This window comes from Rhinolophus sinicus, chromosome 7, assembly GCF_057876585.1.
Source record: "Rhinolophus sinicus isolate RSI-liver-muscle chromosome 7, RSI-T2T, whole genome shotgun sequence".
NCBI classification, from domain to species: domain Eukaryota; kingdom Metazoa; phylum Chordata; class Mammalia; order Chiroptera; family Rhinolophidae; genus Rhinolophus; species Rhinolophus sinicus.
The window spans coordinates 19,227,057-19,247,216 of record NC_142507.1 but is presented as its reverse complement, the minus strand read 5'-3'; the positions used below and the strand labels follow the sequence as shown (position 1 = coordinate 19,247,216).

General features: G+C 36.1%; 1 protein-coding gene across 3 annotated transcripts in view; it reads right to left on the bottom strand.

Moving 5' to 3' along the window:
* The window catches only part of TOX (thymocyte selection associated high mobility group box), a 295,083-nt gene that overhangs the window by 47,041 nt on the left and 227,882 nt on the right, over positions 1–20,160 (bottom strand). For all 3 annotated transcript variants that reach the window (XM_074318657.2, XM_019756956.3, XM_074318658.2), the window contains one exon: positions 3,563–3,844. In XM_074318657.2, the coding sequence (XP_074174758.1) occupies positions 3,563–3,844 (282 nt within the window). The remainder of the gene's footprint in view (positions 1–3,562; positions 3,845–20,160) is intronic.

Genomic DNA, 20,160 nt, shown 5'->3' with positions numbered 1-20,160 from the left:
ATTTCCAATCTTAAAATGGGAAATTATGGAATGAAAAAAATAAAAACAATCTTAAAGAGAGTAAGAAAGGGAAAGAGAAACATAGAACATATGTTCGAGAAATAGAAAGCAACAAACTTAAATGGAGAAATAAACCCAAATATTTTAGTACTTGTGTTAATGTAAGTGAAGTCAGTTTCATTTAAAAGTAAGAGATTATCTAACCATATGCCATTTACAAGAGACACTTATGAAACTTAAGGATGCTCTAAGCAGAAAAGTTGAAAGTAAAAGAATAGAAAAATATAAATTGTGATTCTTAGCCTGTAATTCCCTTAAAGGGAAACTGTGCTAAAAATATGGTTGTAATACCAGATACTTTAAGTGTGTTAGAGTGTCTGTTGTATTACAAGTACTGGATTACAGGCTTAGAACCACAAGCTACCCAAGTGTATATTTCTTTGATGTTTTGCTGTATGTCTAGTTTATGACTTTAGGCTGTCAACACAGCTCCATAGCAATCAGAACCATGGATAGTGTTTATAAGGTGATAATTTAGTTTACTGATGTATTTACAGTATTTCTCTGTTAAAACAAACATTTCATTTAATTGTTCCATTAGATAAATTGGAATTAATATGTAATTGCTTAAGAGAGCACAAAGTGTTTTAAGAGGGACGCTTTAAAGACTTCTTTTTCTGGTGCAAGACTAAATATTCTTTTTTTAATTCACTTGCTAGAAATGATTTAAATGATCCTTTTGACTTAATGCTATTTCACATTTAACTGGAGAGGTTGCAGTACAACACTCCACATAAATCCTGCTCACATATAAAAGAGAAATCGCAGCTTAATCTTTAACTGTGATGAAGAATGCTTGAGCATTTTTATCAGAGGACTTTTTTTAGCCATTTAATAAATATAACTTGAATAAATGGGTAGGAGGATTTTGAATTAGCAAAAAGGTGAAGAAAAGTGTATAGAGTTGGAATGGGAGGGTGGATTTTCTTGAGATGGAAAATACACTTAAACTAAACATGAACTTGAGAATGTTTGTATACACAAAAGCCATTTGGATGAGGGCATTCTTGAAAAGTTCATCCCTAAGCCTTCATATAGAACTCATTCAAGAATATACCACTATAGAATATAAGTTCTACTATACAATGCTTACACAGTCATTAATAGTGAGCTATAAATTATTAATATTTTGAGATGTGGATGTTGAGCGGTTGGGTAGGTTATTCACCGGCATACTTTCACACCAGCCTGGAAGCTCATAACATACAAATCCATACCTCAGCAAAATTATAAGATATGGATCTCATGGGTCAATAACAAATGACAGAATCTGTGAATGTTAATTCTATGAATTTCTGGTTTCTACTCAGTCTTCTACTCGTATAAATTGAAGAGTGTGGCAAATGCTATTGTAAGTAAGAATAATCCTGCATAAACTTTACTGTCAGAAGATGCTACTAATTTTGCATTAATTTCCTGAAATTCCAATAATGAATACTTATAAAGATACAAGCCAGATGCATGAAAAATCTTTACTATGAGTAGAATATAACTTTCCCATTGCAATATAATACATATCATCTATATTTAGGAAATTAACTTAAATTATCCATGCATAATCCAATATCTAAATCACTGGCCACAAAGAATTCTTGATGTGCACATTTAGGTCCAGGTACCCATTGGCTATTGGATACCATTAGAATCATACACATTTTCTTAAGAAAATTATTTTGCCCTATAAATGATCAGCTAAAGGTCAGGCTTACACTAGCCCAATACACTATTTATGTAATATCAATTAGTCTCATCCTGTCTTTTTACCTTACCCCATGAGAGATTGGCTCACCGTCAACAGGGAGACACCATGAGGGAGACAGCATGGGCGATGATGTTTAGTTGTGTAGCTATTCTAAAATGTACTGGGGATGGTAAGACAACAGACATGGAAATGACTGTCATGAAAGAAGAAGTTTATACTCACAGATATTTAAAAACAGGGTGCACTGCCTGCCATGCAGGGTCTTGCAGGAGGCATAGTGGGAAGAAGGCAGAACATGCACCACAGTCTTTACTGGGGTTTTGGGGGAAGAAATGGGAGAGGCAAGGTAGGTATGCTGAGTAAGTTTAGGATTGGGTAGTTTGAACAATTTCAGTGGGCTGTGGGTTATAGAGGTGATCCCTACTAGTTCTGTACCTGGTCCTGGGGTGATTTAGGGCAGGAGAATTATCGGCTCGGTGTACAAGGGTTTGGGAAAGGAGATGGTCGGGAGTGTGGACTCTGGATTGGTTGGTTATTTATCAAAGGTGCTCACAGGGCAGTCATTCAATATCTGTAGGAATTAGTTAGTGCTGGGAATGGCAGCTTTCCAAAATTAAGGCTCCAAGCGCCGGAGCATCAAGAATACTAAAAATAATGAAATATATTCAATACAGCAGCCTTGTCTTTGTTGACAGGCTAAATAAATCTATGAATCACTATTTATCTGGATCTTTAAAAAATTTGTGTAGCTATGGGATAACCATGTATAGTAGATCAGAATCTCACAGTGTTGCCTTCGGTAGCATGTTGACAAGTTTTATTTCCCCAAAACAAAATGCTCACAGAAGTGAAAAGAATCAAAGGACTGTCACAGTGACAATTCATTAGTAATATTTTACAAAAAGAGGGGGAATTAGAAGTACTCATGTAAATGTAAGTGTTTTTCATAGTAACTCAGACTAAGAATCTTTCTCCCTGGAACAAATATGGAAGATACCTGGCTGATAAGTAAGGCAATAACGAGATAATTTTGGGTTTTTGAGTGAGAATGCCCTTTGTTTTGGTGTAGTCATCTAAAAAAGCTGCCTTGAACACTTTGCAGAACTAACTACCCTCTGCAGCTGATTTTCCAATCTAAGGATATTTAAGACCCATCTTCTTATATAGATAATGTGACAAAGGCAGTCAGAAAAACATACTGGCATGGGGTTAACAAAATGTAAGCAATGAAACAGCCAGGCTTTTGCTTCTGGAAAGGAGTCATCTAATATCCCTGCCCCTTATTTTTCTCATCCTCAATACGAAATGGTTGGGTTAGTTGATCTCAAAGGTTTCATCTAACCATAGCGTGTGCGTGCACACACGCGTGCACGCACACACAAAGACATCTATCGTTGTATCCCTGGGATGTCGCCTTCTTAAAATAAAATGTTTAAATTGAAATTGATCTTTTTGAATGAGTGGTGAATTCAGCTTGGTTTTGGGTATTAAGTCCTACGAGACGTCTCCCTTACTCATTACACAGACCCTATATTTTGTGGGTGCAACTTACTTTTATGGTTAATACATCTGTATTTAAAGGATTTATTAGGGACTTAAAAATGTGATTGGACAAGCAGGTGATTCAATTCATTCAGTTTATAACCTCAGGCTTCATTAAAATAATACATCCTCCCCAATGGTGTTTCTTAATTTGGATGATATAAATTTGCATCCACCGCAGGTCAAGGAAGGTGCCAAAGCACACTTTTTTTTAGGCAACAAGCCTTTCTACATGTCCTAAAAGCAGCATAGTCCTACCTTGGAGGTATCATCACCTTCATCTTCATGCACTGAGCTAGATGGAGAAGGCGTTGCAGACTTGCTTCCCGGTGGAGACGGTGAGTTGTGGGGGACACTGCTTCCTGCCATATTCAAGCCCAGCTGAGCACTTAGCTGGGACTGATTGATGGTGGTCAGCTGGCCATGCTGCATCATTCCTGGCTGCTGCCTGATGTCTGCAGGCTGACCCCTCGGTCTCATGGCTGCCATCTGAGGATGGGAGCTATACTGAGTTCCATCTGGGTTCCGTATATCTTGCATCTGTATAAAAAAAAAATTGGGTTGGAATAATTTTTCACAAATGTCTCTGGAAAAGTTTTTAAAAAATATTCCTTAGACTTCAAAAATTCGGTGGGATGTCCTGCTGAACTATACACATTTCCACCCCTCCCTCACCCTTCTCTTTGGAGAATAATTCTAACAGTACATAACGGTGCTGTTACTAAAAGAATAGAATTTGAGAATTCAATCAATATCACATTTCATTACTCAAGAGCTGATTAATTATATTTACAGTCTTTCACTAATGAAATGTAAACATTTATCATTAATAGATATTTATGGTATAAGTTTCAAAATATTGATGCTTATTACAGTGTCAGATTACATAATTATTAGTGATTACAGCATTCATAGCAGTTCGTGAAACCCTATTTCTTTTATTCTGATTCTTTAAGAAAGGTTCTAGGATTTAAGTGTGCTGTGGTTCTGAGTTTAACTGGCTAGTGTTGGCCAAAATGATCTACTAACTTCTAGCCTCAGAAAACTTACAGGCTGGTATTAACAAATTGATTAATTGACTATTGAAATGATTTGACTGCACAGTCAGATTTGAAAGTGTAGCTCTAAAGTTGCAAGGTCACTCTATTAATCCATTATGTTATCTGGGTCACCGCTTTTTAGCCTTAATGAGACTCACTCTTGTAATTCAAGCAATGAATTTCATCTCTGCAAGGATTAGAATTAAAAGCATTGGAGGATGAAGCTCTTAACATATCTAGAGGTCAAATGTGCTGTACAGAGGAGTATGGTGGATTTCACTTAATGTTTCTTTGGCATTTTCAAGCTTAAAATAATGGGGAATATGGTGGTGCTTATAGAAGCAGCTCAGTTTTTTCACTCTGAAGGGGCTTGGAGATTTCATGGAGTTCTTGGTTTATAAAACAAGAGAGGGAGAAAAGAAAAAATGGAAAGAAAAAAGACAGTGAAGGGATATGCTGTTAAAGTTACATCTTATAACTTAAAAAAATAAAAGTAATAATGTTACTTTTCTTGGTTTTGTTAAAAAAAAAAAATCCACGTGGTTATCAGAATGCCTTGTAATTATCTGCCTGCAAATGTTATAATGACATGGAAAGACTGCAAAGGTCAATTAAGTAATTTAGTCATACGCTTTATTTTTTCTTTTGGTAATAAAATCATTTTCTACCAATGTTCTCTAGTCATTTTACTAACCTTGTCAGTTCCATCTGAAATTGAAGCTGTGACTGAGCAAGTGTCTGCCTATGCTCTGTGTGTTAGGTTTACCTTCTCCACAATAAGGTCTCCTATTAGTCAATCTCACCCCTTCAGACCCTTCCATCCAGCTCTTACTGCTGCTTCATCTTCCAATTCAGTTGTAGGCATCCTAGAATCTGGCTCTTTTTGGTGAGGGCTTATGCTGGCCCATAGTTTTGTACCTGCTGCTTTCCTGGTGCAAATCAACACTTTTGTCCATAATTTAAACTGCATTCCTCCAATCTTTCAAAAGTAGCTCACAGTTCTCCTTTTTTATGAAGTCCCTCATTAAGCAGTTATTACTATTCAATGATACATGTTAGGGCTTCAACCACCCTTAGTGACATTTTCTCAGTCTATAGAAGAGTAAACTTAGGGGCAGGCCATAGTACTAGCTTGTTGAATGTCTGTAGTATATAAATAAATATAAATGAATAAATTAATGAATAAAGCCTACAGAGGTTAAATGACATCCCCAAACCACAAAATAGGAGTTAAAATCTACATCTCTCAATTCTTTGATACTTCCTACTGTATTAAGCAGGTGATTCAACATTTTATGTATCCCAGAGAGAGTTTATAGTTAATTAAACCTAATCCAAAACACCTTGTCAAATGTTATCTACTCAAATGGATTGTTTTATCTAGTCCATTCATGTTGCCTTCAGTCACATTCACCAAAACAGTTTTTGTTCCTTTTTTGCTGTTCCCGTAACTTCTATAATCTGATCTTCCATAGGAAATTATACTAGCTTTCGCAGATATTCTTAAAATTGTGTCACTGACAGACGGTACCGTAAAAATTAGGACCGACTTTTGAAAATACACAGAAGAGGCCGTATGTACTAAAATTTTCAGGCCTACTCTCTAATGTCCTGAAGTCCTAGTGTGTTTTTCTGACTCTTAGCATGTAGAACAGCTCTCTCATTGTGGGCACAGAGTGATGGATGTCCTGTCTTACACGAGGCAGTGCCCTCTCCAAATGCACCAAATAAAGCACTCACATGCATGATTAAACATACATGTTTGTGGAAAGACACATTTACATAGTTCTGTAAATTAAAAATGTTTACTAACAAAGGCATACTTTAAATTATCTTTCCAAAAGTACTTAGCTAATTGATATCTTTATTTCTCCTTCACATAAATCCCCAGGCACAAAGTATGAGCAGTTTGTAACTTATCCATTTGGAGCTCACTTCTTTATCTCACTTTTTCAGAAATATCATGGTCTTAACATGCTATTGCAGAGGATGATTTTTAAATTGACTTACATACAATTTCCAGATTTATGACTACAACCAAGAGTCTTCAAAAGTCTAAAGCAATCTCATTTTATAGAACGTATCTCTTTCACCATTTTGTAATCTTTTTTATTGTTTTCTCATGTTAATTAGAGTTGTGGGTAGATCTCTGAGTGCTAAAATTTGTATTGTCACCTTTGTAGTATTAGTAGGAAGAGGTGGGCACGGCTGAAGAGGGCTAAAAAATCAATTTGGGTAGGGACAATGAAGTACTCAACAGGGTACCTCTTTTTCAAGATTCATTAGTTCAAAATATCATGTCACCAGTAGTGTTAGGCCAAACAGACAGCAGCTTTAACACTAAATCAAAGAACAATTTTCCTATCTGGAGGGTGCAAGAACAAATTAGAGAGCATATGCCTCTCTTAGCTCCCAGATGCACTTAAAAATAGTCAAATCTTAACACCCGTGGTGACATTTCTGAAGGAGATTCTCCATTTTGTCTTGCTTTCACAGGAGTTCGTGCAGTATTAATCACTGCCTAACTGGTAATATGGGGAAAATCAAACTGGGTGGAGTCTGGTTACTGACAAAAAAAGAATGATTAGTTAGCTCATGAAGGTAAGCAAATGTTTTGATTATTGGCTTCCTTCTAGTAAGATATTGATTGCTATCAAAAACGAAACCTCAACTTACAAACTATTATTTCCTATTTCGCTAGTTAAGAAATATCCCCAATATTTTAACTTATCGTGACTAATTCACTTAAGTCATGCTTACTGACAAGTGCTATTTTCTCTGATTCTTCTTGACCCCTGTATTAATGTCTCTTTCTCCTATAACCTCCACCCCAAAAGATTCCCTAACATTCTGTCTCTGAGTCACATTTCTTCTACCCAGCTAAAAGTCATCATGGTTTTGTTAATGGGGAATGTTCTAAATTAAAACATACATTTCTGACCTACACTCCAGGTCTAAACTCTGCAAAGGTCCATTAGACGTCACCACTACTTAAACATCAAGCCTGCTAGAAACATGAACCAAGTTTTCACTCTCAAACGTATTTTGTGCTATGTGTCCTATTTCTGTTGATGACACCTTGATCCTCCCTGTGTCATCTCTACTCAAAATATTATAGAATTTTTGATTCTGTTCTTTTTTGTCAAACTCTTGTGAGTCCCATTGATTCTACTTTGAAATACCCCTTCCTCCTGCCCTTTCTTTCATCCCCACACCCACTCATGTATTTCAGGCCTTCATTACTTCTTCACTTGCAATAGCTACTTAACTAAAAAGGATCTCTTCACATCTACCCTGAAGAGTACTGAAAAATTAATCTTCATGAGCTACGGGCTCAAAAACTTCCCAAGGATATCTGTCTACCAAATTGAATCCAATCTCTTCAGCATGCCATTAAAGGTTCCAAATAAACCTTATTCCCTATAACTATTCTTCACATACTTTATTGTTCAGCCAAACCCAATTAATTTATGTTCTTTGCCTGTGTCTCTCCCGCTTGAACATGTGTCTTTGTCTATGCTGTTCTTTTTTGCATTCATTTTCTGAGCATTTGCTGTATTACATTTTAAAAATCAGTTAAAAGAAACTATACTTTGCTCAGTGATTTGTGGTTTCCATACTGCTTTTACCTACTGAGTCTTATAATTTCCATTTGCGGCAGCTCTATAGGAATGACTGTTCTGTACACGTTCATTGAGAACAGGAGAGGTTAAATGATCTCCTATCTCTCTGTCAATAGAGATTAAAGCAGAAATGAAACATGCTTCTTTTACATATTTGTGTTCTTTTCACAATTCCATGATGCCATTACAATATTTACATACCCAAACCTTAAATATATTTTAAAGTTAAGTTCAAAAGTCAGCTCATCTACAGAGCTTCAAGAACCTTTTAATTCTGAACTGCCAGAACATTTTGTTTATACTTTCTTTGTGGGACACCACTTTTTTTCATTGTTGGTGTTCTTTTTTTACTTTTTATTAGTTTCAGGTGCACAAAACAAAGTAATACTTAGACATTTATCATTTATATCCCTCACACTGGGGACACCACTTATAAATTTCTCAGTCTAATGTGTACGTACGTTCTAGACAATCATCTTGATTAGTACACAGCTAATTAAATTAGGTATTTCAAGTATTCAAAAAATATTTGCTGTGTCAGTACATAAAATGAAGAAAAAAAATGCTACATGTATAAAGTAACTGCAACTAATTTGATGTTTTTTTTCTTTTTTCTTGTGAACTTCGTGTAGCATTAGTCACAAGATAAAAACAAAATTTGAATAATGTCTGTTTCCCTTTGTGGCAGAAACTTCAAGCTGGACCCTCTAACATTCATTATACTTTTGTCCTGAGGAACAGACCTCCGGAATTTAGCTGTCTAGCCAAGAAACTAGTTAACAGAGGGCACTTCCTAGCTTGCTTTGCAGCTCTGTATGGCCACGTGGCCCTGTTTTGGCTAATGAAATGTAAGTGAAAGTGTTGTGTGGTATTTCTAAGAAATCTCCCTAAAGGAAAGGGCTCACCTCCCTTTGTTCTTTTCTGTTGGCAAAAATGTAGGAGTGATGATGAAAGCTCGGGAAAACACCCTGGGCCAAGAGGCATTATCCTTAGGACATTGGCGGCACAAGAAAGAAGGTGCTTGAGTGTCTGATTGCCCTGGACTATATACTTACTGTGGGAATCTTTAATGTGAAAGGGAAGTACATGCCTATCTTTCTTAGAGTCATTGTTATTATGACTTTTCTATTACACGCAGCTGGATCTAATCTTAACTGATATGCCCTAACAGACATAAACTCAAAAAAGCAGTGATAGACTATTTTGTTGACCATCGTAGCCCTACTATCTAGCACAGATCTTGGCACATAGTAGTTACTAAACACATATTTCTTGAGTTATACTGAATAGATGTGTAGGCCATGTGTTATTAGGATTGATGGCATTGGCTTCACATATATCGTATTACATATCTTTGATTTTTGGGGGAAGTACATTTGCTAAATTCTCAGGACTCAAATGTCTCAAAGGTACATTCTCACATGTGTATTTCTCAGTTTGTTGATTTCCAGCCCAGTGAATTTCATTTTATCTCAGTCAAAAGTCCTGCATGTCATTTGCATTTTAGTTTTGAATGGCTCTGTATATGTATCTCCCCATTGGGGAAACACAACCCATTGAAAATAGGTACTAGATTTTATTTTCTTTCTTTCTTTTTTGAAAATCAGAACTGTTTCCTTAAATTTTACAGATTGTAATTGAGGACTGATATTGTTCTATAATGATGGGAACTAAAAATGTCAATTAAAATAATGAAGGGGGATTATGATGACGAAGAGAAGATTTCATTTGAGTTCCTTCAAAATTTATTCCAGTTAATGGAAATCAGAAGTTCAGTTAAAATCAATTAGGAAACCAAAGCAGATATCATATATTCTCCTTCATGACCTGCCTTGTAATCCAGGTCATGGCTCGATGCTAATGCCATGTTCCATTCTCCCCTTTGCCCAATTATCTATAGCGAAAAGAATTCCAAGTTGAGGATAGCCCTCACGTGGGAAACTCCAGGCACACCATCTGATACATGTTTCAGCATGTGTTTGCCCTTTATTTTCCTTTGAAAAGGCAAAAAAAAAAAAAAAAAAGTACCCAGCTTGCTCATCACGGATTATTTTTAAAAAATGAGTAACATTTTGGTGTAACTGTAATACCAGATAAATAAATAAATAAATAAAAATCCTTGGAACAACATTCGTTGTATCAGCGGACAGTGTTAAAATTGCTCACTTGAATGGCACCAGAGCAACTGAAGGCTTGTGTTTCAGTGTTTTCTACGGTGTGTGTCATAATCTTTCCCAAGTCTGTTTGCTTTTCTTCAAATACCAGCATCCTTCCCAGTCAGACATGCGAGCCTTGAAAGCTATCATTATCTCTGCCTCTAGCAGACAATCCATATCAAAACAGTTGTACACATAAAACCCTAACGACATCTTGGCTCGCTCTGATCCAGCTGTTTGAGTGAATGGCAGTTGGTGAACAGAGCTTGGAACATGGGGAGGCCTGAGGCCTTATTTGCTAATGTGGCTCACCAGCTGCTGCTTCTGTGGTCTTTGCAGGCGAGGCCTGGAAGTTTGCCAGTTTCAGCAGGAACAAGAGAACGTGAGGAATCTCTGAAGCCCTTCCATTTACCCCTGTCTGTCAGTATTTGACACCCTTTGCTGTTTGAGTGCTTTCCCCAGGGCTAGGGGGAGACTGTTGGCTTAGGCTGTGACACGTGCATACTCTTGGTCCCTTTTATATACACTATCAAACACACACCGTCCTTAGCATCTAAATAAAGACTTCTGAGCCTTGCTTTTGGTAGTCCATCCAGGCTTGCGTGATTAAGCAGGCCAGGAAGGCTAAGCAGTCCCATTTTTCTTAGGAATAATGCACTCTAAGAGTCTATGAGAAGAATGTAAATGTTGATATTACTTAAGTCCCCAATTTGATTACATAGTTTTTGCCAGGAATTCAATTAATATGTAAATGTATATACCAGCACAAATGCATGGGTAAATTTAATTATCAAATTTTATTTATTATTTTCCTAAATGTATTTCCAAGAGGGAGCTAAATTATTTGTTGTCCAAACAAATTAAATAAATTGTTTCTACGTGAGCTCCTTCTGTGATCTATTTATTATTTTAAAATGTGTACTTTAAATAAACTTCAACATTTTTGCTATTAGAATTCTGATATTGAAGTCTGATAATTGATGCCAAAAGAGGGGAAGTCTAAAAAATACATATGCAAAGCACATGATATATTTTTTAAAGATTAGGAAAAAGAAGGCTCAAAGGAAGACTAAACCTTTTCATGAACATGCATTTTTATCATTGGGTCATGATAACTTGGTTTCAACTGTGAAGTTCCCAAGGCAAAAACTGTTTTTGATTTAACATTTGGAAACTACTTTTCTTCCAAAAGACAATATGAACACATAGGGCTCAAATTTCTTTACAATACACTAAAATGGAATATTTGTAGTTTAGTTAGAGTAAATAGTCACTGTAACATTAATTATTACAGGAACGCAAGAACTCAGGAGCACAATTCATTAGATGTTTGCCAAATGGAAGGATGTAGCACTCTCTAGAACCACCATCCTTGGAGAAGATTAAAACCACCTCAAAAAACTCACTCAGAAAAAACCACCTCAAAAAACGCTTATACTCACAGGAACTTCCCTAACTCCTGACCATCTTCCTCCTTCAAACCATGGTCTCTCCTTTTGTTGTGGCCTTTCCCATGAATGAGGCCCTTACTACTCAAGCGATTGGATGTGTTAGAGGAAAATGTCATTGATAGTTCTAAAACTCACCTCTAAAAATTACACTGGCTAAAGATCATTTAGCCAATTTTAGTTTAATTAATTAAAATTTTATATACTCTCCCAGGGGTGAACCAAAGATCAGACATTGAATATCAGAAAGCCACAGAGGGAGGGAGGAAATCCAAACTCCCAATGTCCTCAGTGTCCTTGCCAGGTGCTGGCCCTCCTTGACAGGACTCGACTTCTATTTCTGTAACATCCCCTAGAAAGAGGCATCTTGGTTGCCCTGATGTATGCATCTGGACTCATTTTTACATATATAACTGAAAAAGCAATTTTACACTATTTTCTTTGATTCCTTTTTCTAGATGGGAGGTAGTGTGTTATAGTGGAGGGAATCCTGCTCATGACATCAACAGGCTGCCTCTGTTTCTAACGAGTTGTCGTACTCTCCAACCTCTGCAAACAATGATAACAATTTTCAACAATAAATATTTGTTGAGTGCCTACTCTGTTCCAGGCACTGCTGCTGGTCCCAGACAAAACACTGCGACCAAGCACACTAAAATCCCCACCTTTATGCAGCTCACTTTCTAGTGGGGGAAATAGATCATATGATAAATGAGTATTTGAGGTAGTTTGTTTGACAGTGATAAGTTTTAAGGAGACAAATATGAGAGACGTGTACTGACCTGAAATGCTTGCTTTAAAGTTCTATCGTAAAGATTGACTAGGATCCAGACGCAGAAGATGCTTTGTCAAATGTAACCTTATTTTTGTGGCTGTTGCTCATATGCATTACCTTTTGTGGAAGATGCTGTCTCCTTTGTTATCGTGCTGAGTAGTTCACCTCTCTCCCTGACTAGTTCTAGTTCATAGAGAGCCACTGATGTAATTGTGACCAAACATTCTGGTAGCCAAAAGCTTGTATTTGTGGAGACCTTCCCTGGGATAAGCTGGGCAGCTTGTCACAGAGCACCGGGTTTCACTGTGAGAAAGTGTATAGTCCAGAAAATGGTTGAATTTATAACCTGGATTTTAATAGCGCCCTGATCAAGGCTAATAGACTAACTGGTATATACAAAGTTCAAAAGAAAAAAAAAAAGTAATACATAAAAAGGTGTTCCAGTTCATCGTATAGCACTGACTCTCTTCCATCAACTCTCTACATATAATCTCTCCTTTGGTTCACAATGAGGGCCAGGAGGTTAGGGGTTGTAATTATGCCTTTTTGTCACACAGTTGGAAGGACATCTTTTACTCACACTGAGGCACCCATTTCTGATGGCTTCATGCCAACACTGTATGTCTCCTGCTGTTATTGTTAAGCTATCAACATCAATATTACCAAGCTTGACACTGTGCTTCAGTGTAGCCTTGAAAGGGCTCCTCTGTCCAGCTCCAATGAAGGAAACACAAAAATGTGCAACAGGCAAACTCAACTGTTAACTGACATGGAGCATCTCTCATAGTTCCAATTAATGGCAGAACGCGAAGGCTCGCGAAATAAGAGCCCTGTCTTATTTAAAAAGGTTTGGTGGACCCTCTGGTACACCCTCTGGTTCCCAAAACATCTGCATTAGCCATTTTTACAAGACTCTACACCTCTGGTAATAGGAGTCTAAGAGTCTGCTCTGGGTTTACTGTGATTAGGGTCAGCAAAGCCCTTTTTTCGTATAGATCACGTCTTTTGCATCTGCACTACAAAGGGTAGGCAGTGCTTTGTTCAGGGCTATAATCTTATATTAAAGTGTATTCAAACATGCTAATGTCTGTTCACATCTCTTCTGCTTTGATGTGCCCAGGGAAGGGATTGAATAATGTGCCTTATTTTCGGAACATTTTCAAAGGATTGTGTGCATTGAAACAAAAAGAATGGATTGGAAGGATAGGTAATGAGAAAATTGGGAAATGCTATGAGACATGCCCTATGGGAGTTGTGGTTTACCTACATGAACTAGCTCTGTATATTTCTGGCATCCTACAAGTCAGCTAAAATGATTCTTTATACTATATTTAAACTTGAAAATTTAACTGAATCGCGTACTTTCTACTGGAATGTTAATGGGATGCTAGTTAAAGTGGAGATGTCAAGTGGAATATTGACTTCTTAACATCAGTTCAGAAAAATGATATTTGAGTTCATTTAGAGGCTCTTAAATCATTAGCTACACATGACATTCACTTAAAAGTACATCTCAAGAAGCAAAATTAAAACCTTATATTCTGCCTCGGCCAGATAGCTTCCCTGTGCAGAATATTTGTATGCACCCAACTTATTGGGGACTTGAAGCAAAGTACAATTTTAAATTAGTATTTCATTATGGAAATCTTCCAATAATCCTTTTAATAATATATTATAAACCATTAAAATAGCATGAAACTAAGATAGGAAAAGGCTGGGAATCTTCTTCTATTGAGTATATTAATAGCTTGGTAAAATCAGTCTAGGAAAATTACAATGTCTTTCAGTTCCTTTAAAGTGTCTGACTCTGTAAGTGACCTTAAGCTTCTTTAAAACAATTAAAAGACTCAAATATTTGTCTGAAAAAATTTTATAGCATGTTAGATAATGGGATGAATGTAATTATATATACTCTCTATATTTCTGGATATAACTAATTTAGTTACTATTAACATTGTTCACTCATTTATGCTCTTATACACTTCAAGTCGTATAAGGTCAAGGTCTCAAAACCAATCGTATAAACTACTGACTGCTGCTCATGCTAATATAATAACCCTTTCTTTAAAACAACGGCCAATAAATTTCATTATAAAAAGTTATTAAAAGGGTTAAAAACCTATTAAATGTCAAAGAATTTGCCTGACTCAAACTTCTAATAAAGAAAGAGAATAGGCTTTCTTTCTGAATTATTTAAATCTTTACTGACTGTGCATTGAACCATGAAATTAGAAAAGTGTTATTAGAAGTGTTCTCTGGTTTTTATAAAAGTTGAAGCCCAGAATGTATCAAGCCATAGTTTTTAACTAGACTAGTTAAAGCAGTAGGTTTTTAATCCCAAATACATGGCTTCTACTGATAGAAAGGTCATAATTAAAACTCTATCCTGTGACTTGGTGATAATAAGATTATTATTATAGAAGCACACATGTTAATTTAGAATATTTAAGCTACATGTCCTAATTTTAATTTGGACAAATATCTTCAATTTTTTTGATCTTTCAATTTCCACTAACACAGATTCACTTAATCAATAATTGGTTTTTAATAATGGCTAACTTTGAAGAACTAAAGTTAAGAATTTATATTATCTATCATTTACAATTTAACATCTACCAAATATATGTTGAAATTAGATAATAATTGTCTAAAGAGTAAAAGAAAAATCATAATTCTGCATGATTATAACCCTGTCTGATGAGGACCTAAAACACATTCGGGTATTGATTATTACAAATAGCACATATACCTTTCACATTTCAAATCTGTTTCTCTAGGAAACTACACTTAGCACAGTCCATTTGAACTGGTCTATACTTAACAAGCAGGTAATTGTCTATGGATCAGTCTCCTCAACAGCTCAGTACTAGCTAGCCTTTGGTATTTGTGATCTTAAGTTTTCTTATTAAAAGTTCTACTACTTATTGGTCCCACCTTTTATATCAAGCACAGTACTAAGAAGTTTATATGCATTGCCTAGTTTAACCCTCACAATAACCAACTGAGACCATCATACCCAGGAAGAGCCAAAGGCCTAGAGAAAGAATGCTTCAGTTACTTAACAAGTGGACCAGCTGGAATTTGTTGCAGGCGGCCTAACCTCAAAGCCTATATAGTAATCACAATGCCCCTGCTATCGACCCCATGTATGATTTGATGCTTTTAGAAGTTCTTTTAACAAAGGATGGTTGGAAAAACTTGCTTGGGAAGATGAGGCCAGAACTTAGAATGACTGAATTTAATGCACTGATTCCTTGGGTAGGAAATTCAATTAGAAACATTTTATTGAACACTTACTCTGTGCTTGGTACTCTGAAAGGTCTTAGGGAAAAAAGACAGATAAAGACTATCCCTGTGCTTGAAGAGTTCACAGAGTAGGAAGATATTTTATATACAAGTCAGAGAGGATTAATTCCTGTAACTGAAAACACACCACTACAGAATTGCAGAGGAAGGAGTGTGACTCCTGAGCAAGGGACTAACGGCTCACAGATAGGACTGAAATGTGCAAATAATGCTGCAACGAGGAATCTGTCTGCATGGCACTGAAACTGCCGTGAGCATCACTGAGAATTAAGAATGATTTTTCTTTTAGCAAGACATTTGACCAATGGAAATAAGGCAATATGATTATCACTGGACACTACATGATAATTGGATGGTCACTATACGGGCTAAGTTTTCATAAAAATAATGATTTGCCTAAGACAATGTGAAACAAAATTGAACAAAAATAAAATAGTTATGTGGCTTTTCCACTAAGGTAAAGAATAATTTTAAACCTTAAAAATTCAATATACAATCAAATCAGATTCTTTCAAAATATGACTAAGTGCAATCTGATCACTTGACTTCCGTTTGGGAATTAGCAATTTGATTTTAGAAGATAAGTATTTCATCTTCTAAATCTTAAGACGGTTAGAGACATAGTCTGTAGTTTCAAGACGATATGTCAGAATATATTCTGTAGTACCAAGTTGTTCTAACTGAAAGAAACCAATAAAACACACTAACATTTGAGGTCCTATTAGCAGAAAGATCATTTTATCAGTCCACAAATATGGGCCTAATGTTTCAAAAATAACTTTTGTTTTCTCATTGGGTCCTAAAAAATGTTTATGGGCATACCAACAGTAGTCATTTTTATCTGTATCTTTACAACATTCATTTCAGTCACTAAGAATGTTGCCACATAAATTACGCTTTCATGGAACAACTGACTCAAACATTTTGATCAAAACCTTTCTTTGCATTGCTCCACTTGTCAATCAGTGCCATTCACTTGTTAATGAAACATGTTATCCAAAGGAAAAAAGAAATACAAAATACTCTGCAAGAGGAGATGGAGACACATAAATCTTACTGTGGTCCTGGGTTGGGTTCCTGGATTAATTATATGAAATCTTTGTAACCCTCTGAGACAAAAAGAGAAAGCGTGAGGAGTTCAAAAACAGACTTTGTAGGGACTAAGCATTGAGTGGACATAATTTGCTTAACAAAATGTTTCCCTTTACAGGAAAAGACTAAATGGATGTTTGATGTGTTTATGAGAGCTGGCATCAGTAACTTTTAACAGAAAAGCAGAGCTTTCTACACATTACTTTCAATTTTTGATGAGGACAACTTTTGCCACCTGCTTAATCATGAACTGGCATCTCTCCCACCTGTTCTCTCTGAAGAAGTGGTGGATGGCTCAGACACTGGGGAGCTGTTGACCTTGAAGCAAAGTAAAGGAGGTCCCATCGTGAGCTTTAAAAATGGTCTACCAAGGGTCCATCCACAGGAGGGTGATGAATACATGTGTTGATTATAATGATTCTGACGTGGCCCCTGTCCTGACAGAGTGATATCTTCTAATTAGAATTCAATGAAATTAGCAGTAGCTGTAAATAATCATGCCCGTAATCTGGGTAACATGATTTCAGTAAAATGTCTAAAAATTCCCAGGAAAGCAGGTGTCCTTTTAAATTTGACTTTAATTTAGTGTCTTGGTATTTGTTGTTGTTGTTTATTTTAATTCTTGCTGAAGATCATTCTAGAATACCTAGCCCACCCTTCTGCTCCAGTTAAATACCTGATTCAAAATGAAATGTAATACATATATTCTTTTTATAGCACATCTTGAAGTATTTCAAGAGCATGAATTTTCTTCTCAGTAATCATTCTGCAGTATTGTAACTGTGGAGTATGAACCATTAGCTGATCTGTAGGCATGCCCTTGCTAGTGAATGCATTTCTGATCTTCAAAGGGCCAAAAAGGAAAGAAAGGTAAAATAAAATAAGGTACCAGTCAGCTGAGAAATTGGCTTGGTTGGACTCTTGTTAATAGAGATTTTCATCTGCCCGGGGAATTTATTTTTAAATTAGAATACTTAATTTATTATTTTATTACCTTATGCCCTAAATTTTAGTAATAGCATTGACTTTTTTGACAATAAGAACTGCTGTATCTTAGATAAACCCTAAAAGCCTATTTTAAGGCTAAATCCATATACTAACAGAACTGTTTAAACAATACAATCGTGTATTATAAAAGAGTTTACAGAGATTGTTGTATGAGGAGTTACGCTGACTGACATATTCATCAAGCATTGGTTCAAAAAGAGCCTAACAGAGCAAAGTTCTGGACATTGGAAATGATGAATTATTTTAGGATTTGCATAATTACTAAGCTGATGAACCCCAAACATTTCAATGCCACCAGAAGAAAAATGGGAGCATTATTTATTACTAAAATGTAATTGCAACAATGTAACTGATAGGAAAAGCTGTTGAGTAGGATTTATTTTTGGACAAAAAAACATTTATGTCTTCTACTTTTTTCCTAAAAAATGCCATGGGGCAATCTTAACTTGGGTATATTTTTTCCCCCAAAATTATAGCCTGCGACCCCCAAAAAATATTAATTGGAAGAATGGCCATTTAGAATAGAATTTGAATCTTACTAATTGGTCAGTTATATACATTGATACTTGCAACTTACTGTCCCCTTATTCCCTAATAATAAAATAATCCAAACTGCAATGTGAGATTGAACGGCTTTTAAAAGAATGTTAAATGTGTGCTACTGCAAGGCAAGGTATTTCTTGCAAGTTATGAAAAATGCACTTTGCTTATGGGTAAAATGTAGTTTAATGATATGGAAATAACTTCACGGTTCCTCTGTATTGTATTTACAATTTTGTCTCTAAAACATATTTAATATCTCTAGCATAATTATATGACCACCAGATGACAACTCCAATAAATTGGCAAAGTCTCGGTTACATTGATCAACTGAAAGAAAAGAGAAAAACTCACACCATTAAAGTCTAGAGCCTATTATAAAGGAACAAGAAAAAGATATCTACCCTGCAGTTTTTAAATTTAAAACCATCTGATCATTTTTCTGCATATACATTTATAAAAGCTAATAGAATTTTCCAGTTACAATTTATTTTCTGAAGGAAAAAAATGCTCTTGGAAAAGACAGGAGTCAGAATCTTTTGAAAAACTGCATTACATTTTATTTCCCCTTTCACAGGCCAGGGTTATTTTAGTTGAAGACTATAAATATTTATGTATTAATGTTTTCCTTTTAAAATAAAACAGGGAGATAGCTATATTTGGGCTTGTGTCTCTTGCGTCTCCCACCCCCAGAACTTGTATTGGATGCTCACTAGGTGTGATACACAAGCACGTGCTGCCTAGGATTTGGTGGTGGTGGGGGGAGGAGGAAATGGGGGTTGGGGGTTGGAGGAACTAAAGGGGAGGAGTCAGCATGAACAAGGCTCTCTCTGCTTTGGTCTTTTAAGGGCAGCCTTCGCAGAGAGACTTGTCTTGACAAACCCACAAGAGGAAAGCCAGCCTTCCCATCCCAGGCATCTTTTTCATAGCACAGTCACCATCTAGAATTATCCAGGACAGGGCTCTGCAAACTTTAACATGCATGTGAGTCCCATGGGGCTGTTTCTAAAGTGTGGTTAGGATTCAGGGTGTCCTGGGAGGAGCCTAAGATTCCGCATTTCTCACAAGCTCCCAGATAGTACCAATGTGGCTGGTACATGAACCCAAGTTTGAATGGTCAGATACTAATCAGTGTGTTTCTAGATTACTCGGTCCTGAGAACCAGGCTCAAGGAAGAGAATTGTGCAGTAGCGACTCTACCGCAGACCCATTTGCAGACCAACTTTCCCAAGAGAGTTCTGTCTACTATTGTGGATTCTTTTGCTAACTTTCATGGCAAAAGCTTATGGTACGGAATTACCAACTGACAATGGGATACTTTGATCTGGCTTTTCCATGGGCTGGACCTAGGAGAAAATTCTGTTTTGTAGGTACAGGTTATTATTAATTAACAGGTGTTAAGGAATGGAGGGGCCCCTATCTGCCAACATGACAGAGTTCATTGGCTAATGTGGGAATAAACCATGATTCTTGGTCTTCAAAATTTTTCAGAATCTAGGGCACCCTCTTTCTAAGGTACTTAAAATTAGTTATTTACAATTCCTTAACATATTAATAACTTAGGAAAGAACTTAGTGAAAATAAAATTACAACTTAATAAAGTTTGTGGGATGCAGTAAAAGCAGTGCTTAGAGGAAAATTTATACCATTAAATGCATATATTAGAAAATAAGAAATCAATAACCTAAGATTTTGTCTTAGGAAATTAGAGAAGGAAGATGAATTTAATTTTAAACATAGCAGAAGAAAAGAAATAATTAAAATTAAAGGAAAAAATCAATTAACTTGACAACAAAAAATAATAGAAAAGATCAACAAAGACAAAAGCTGTTTCTCCAAGGGATTAGGAAACCTGATAAACTGCTAGA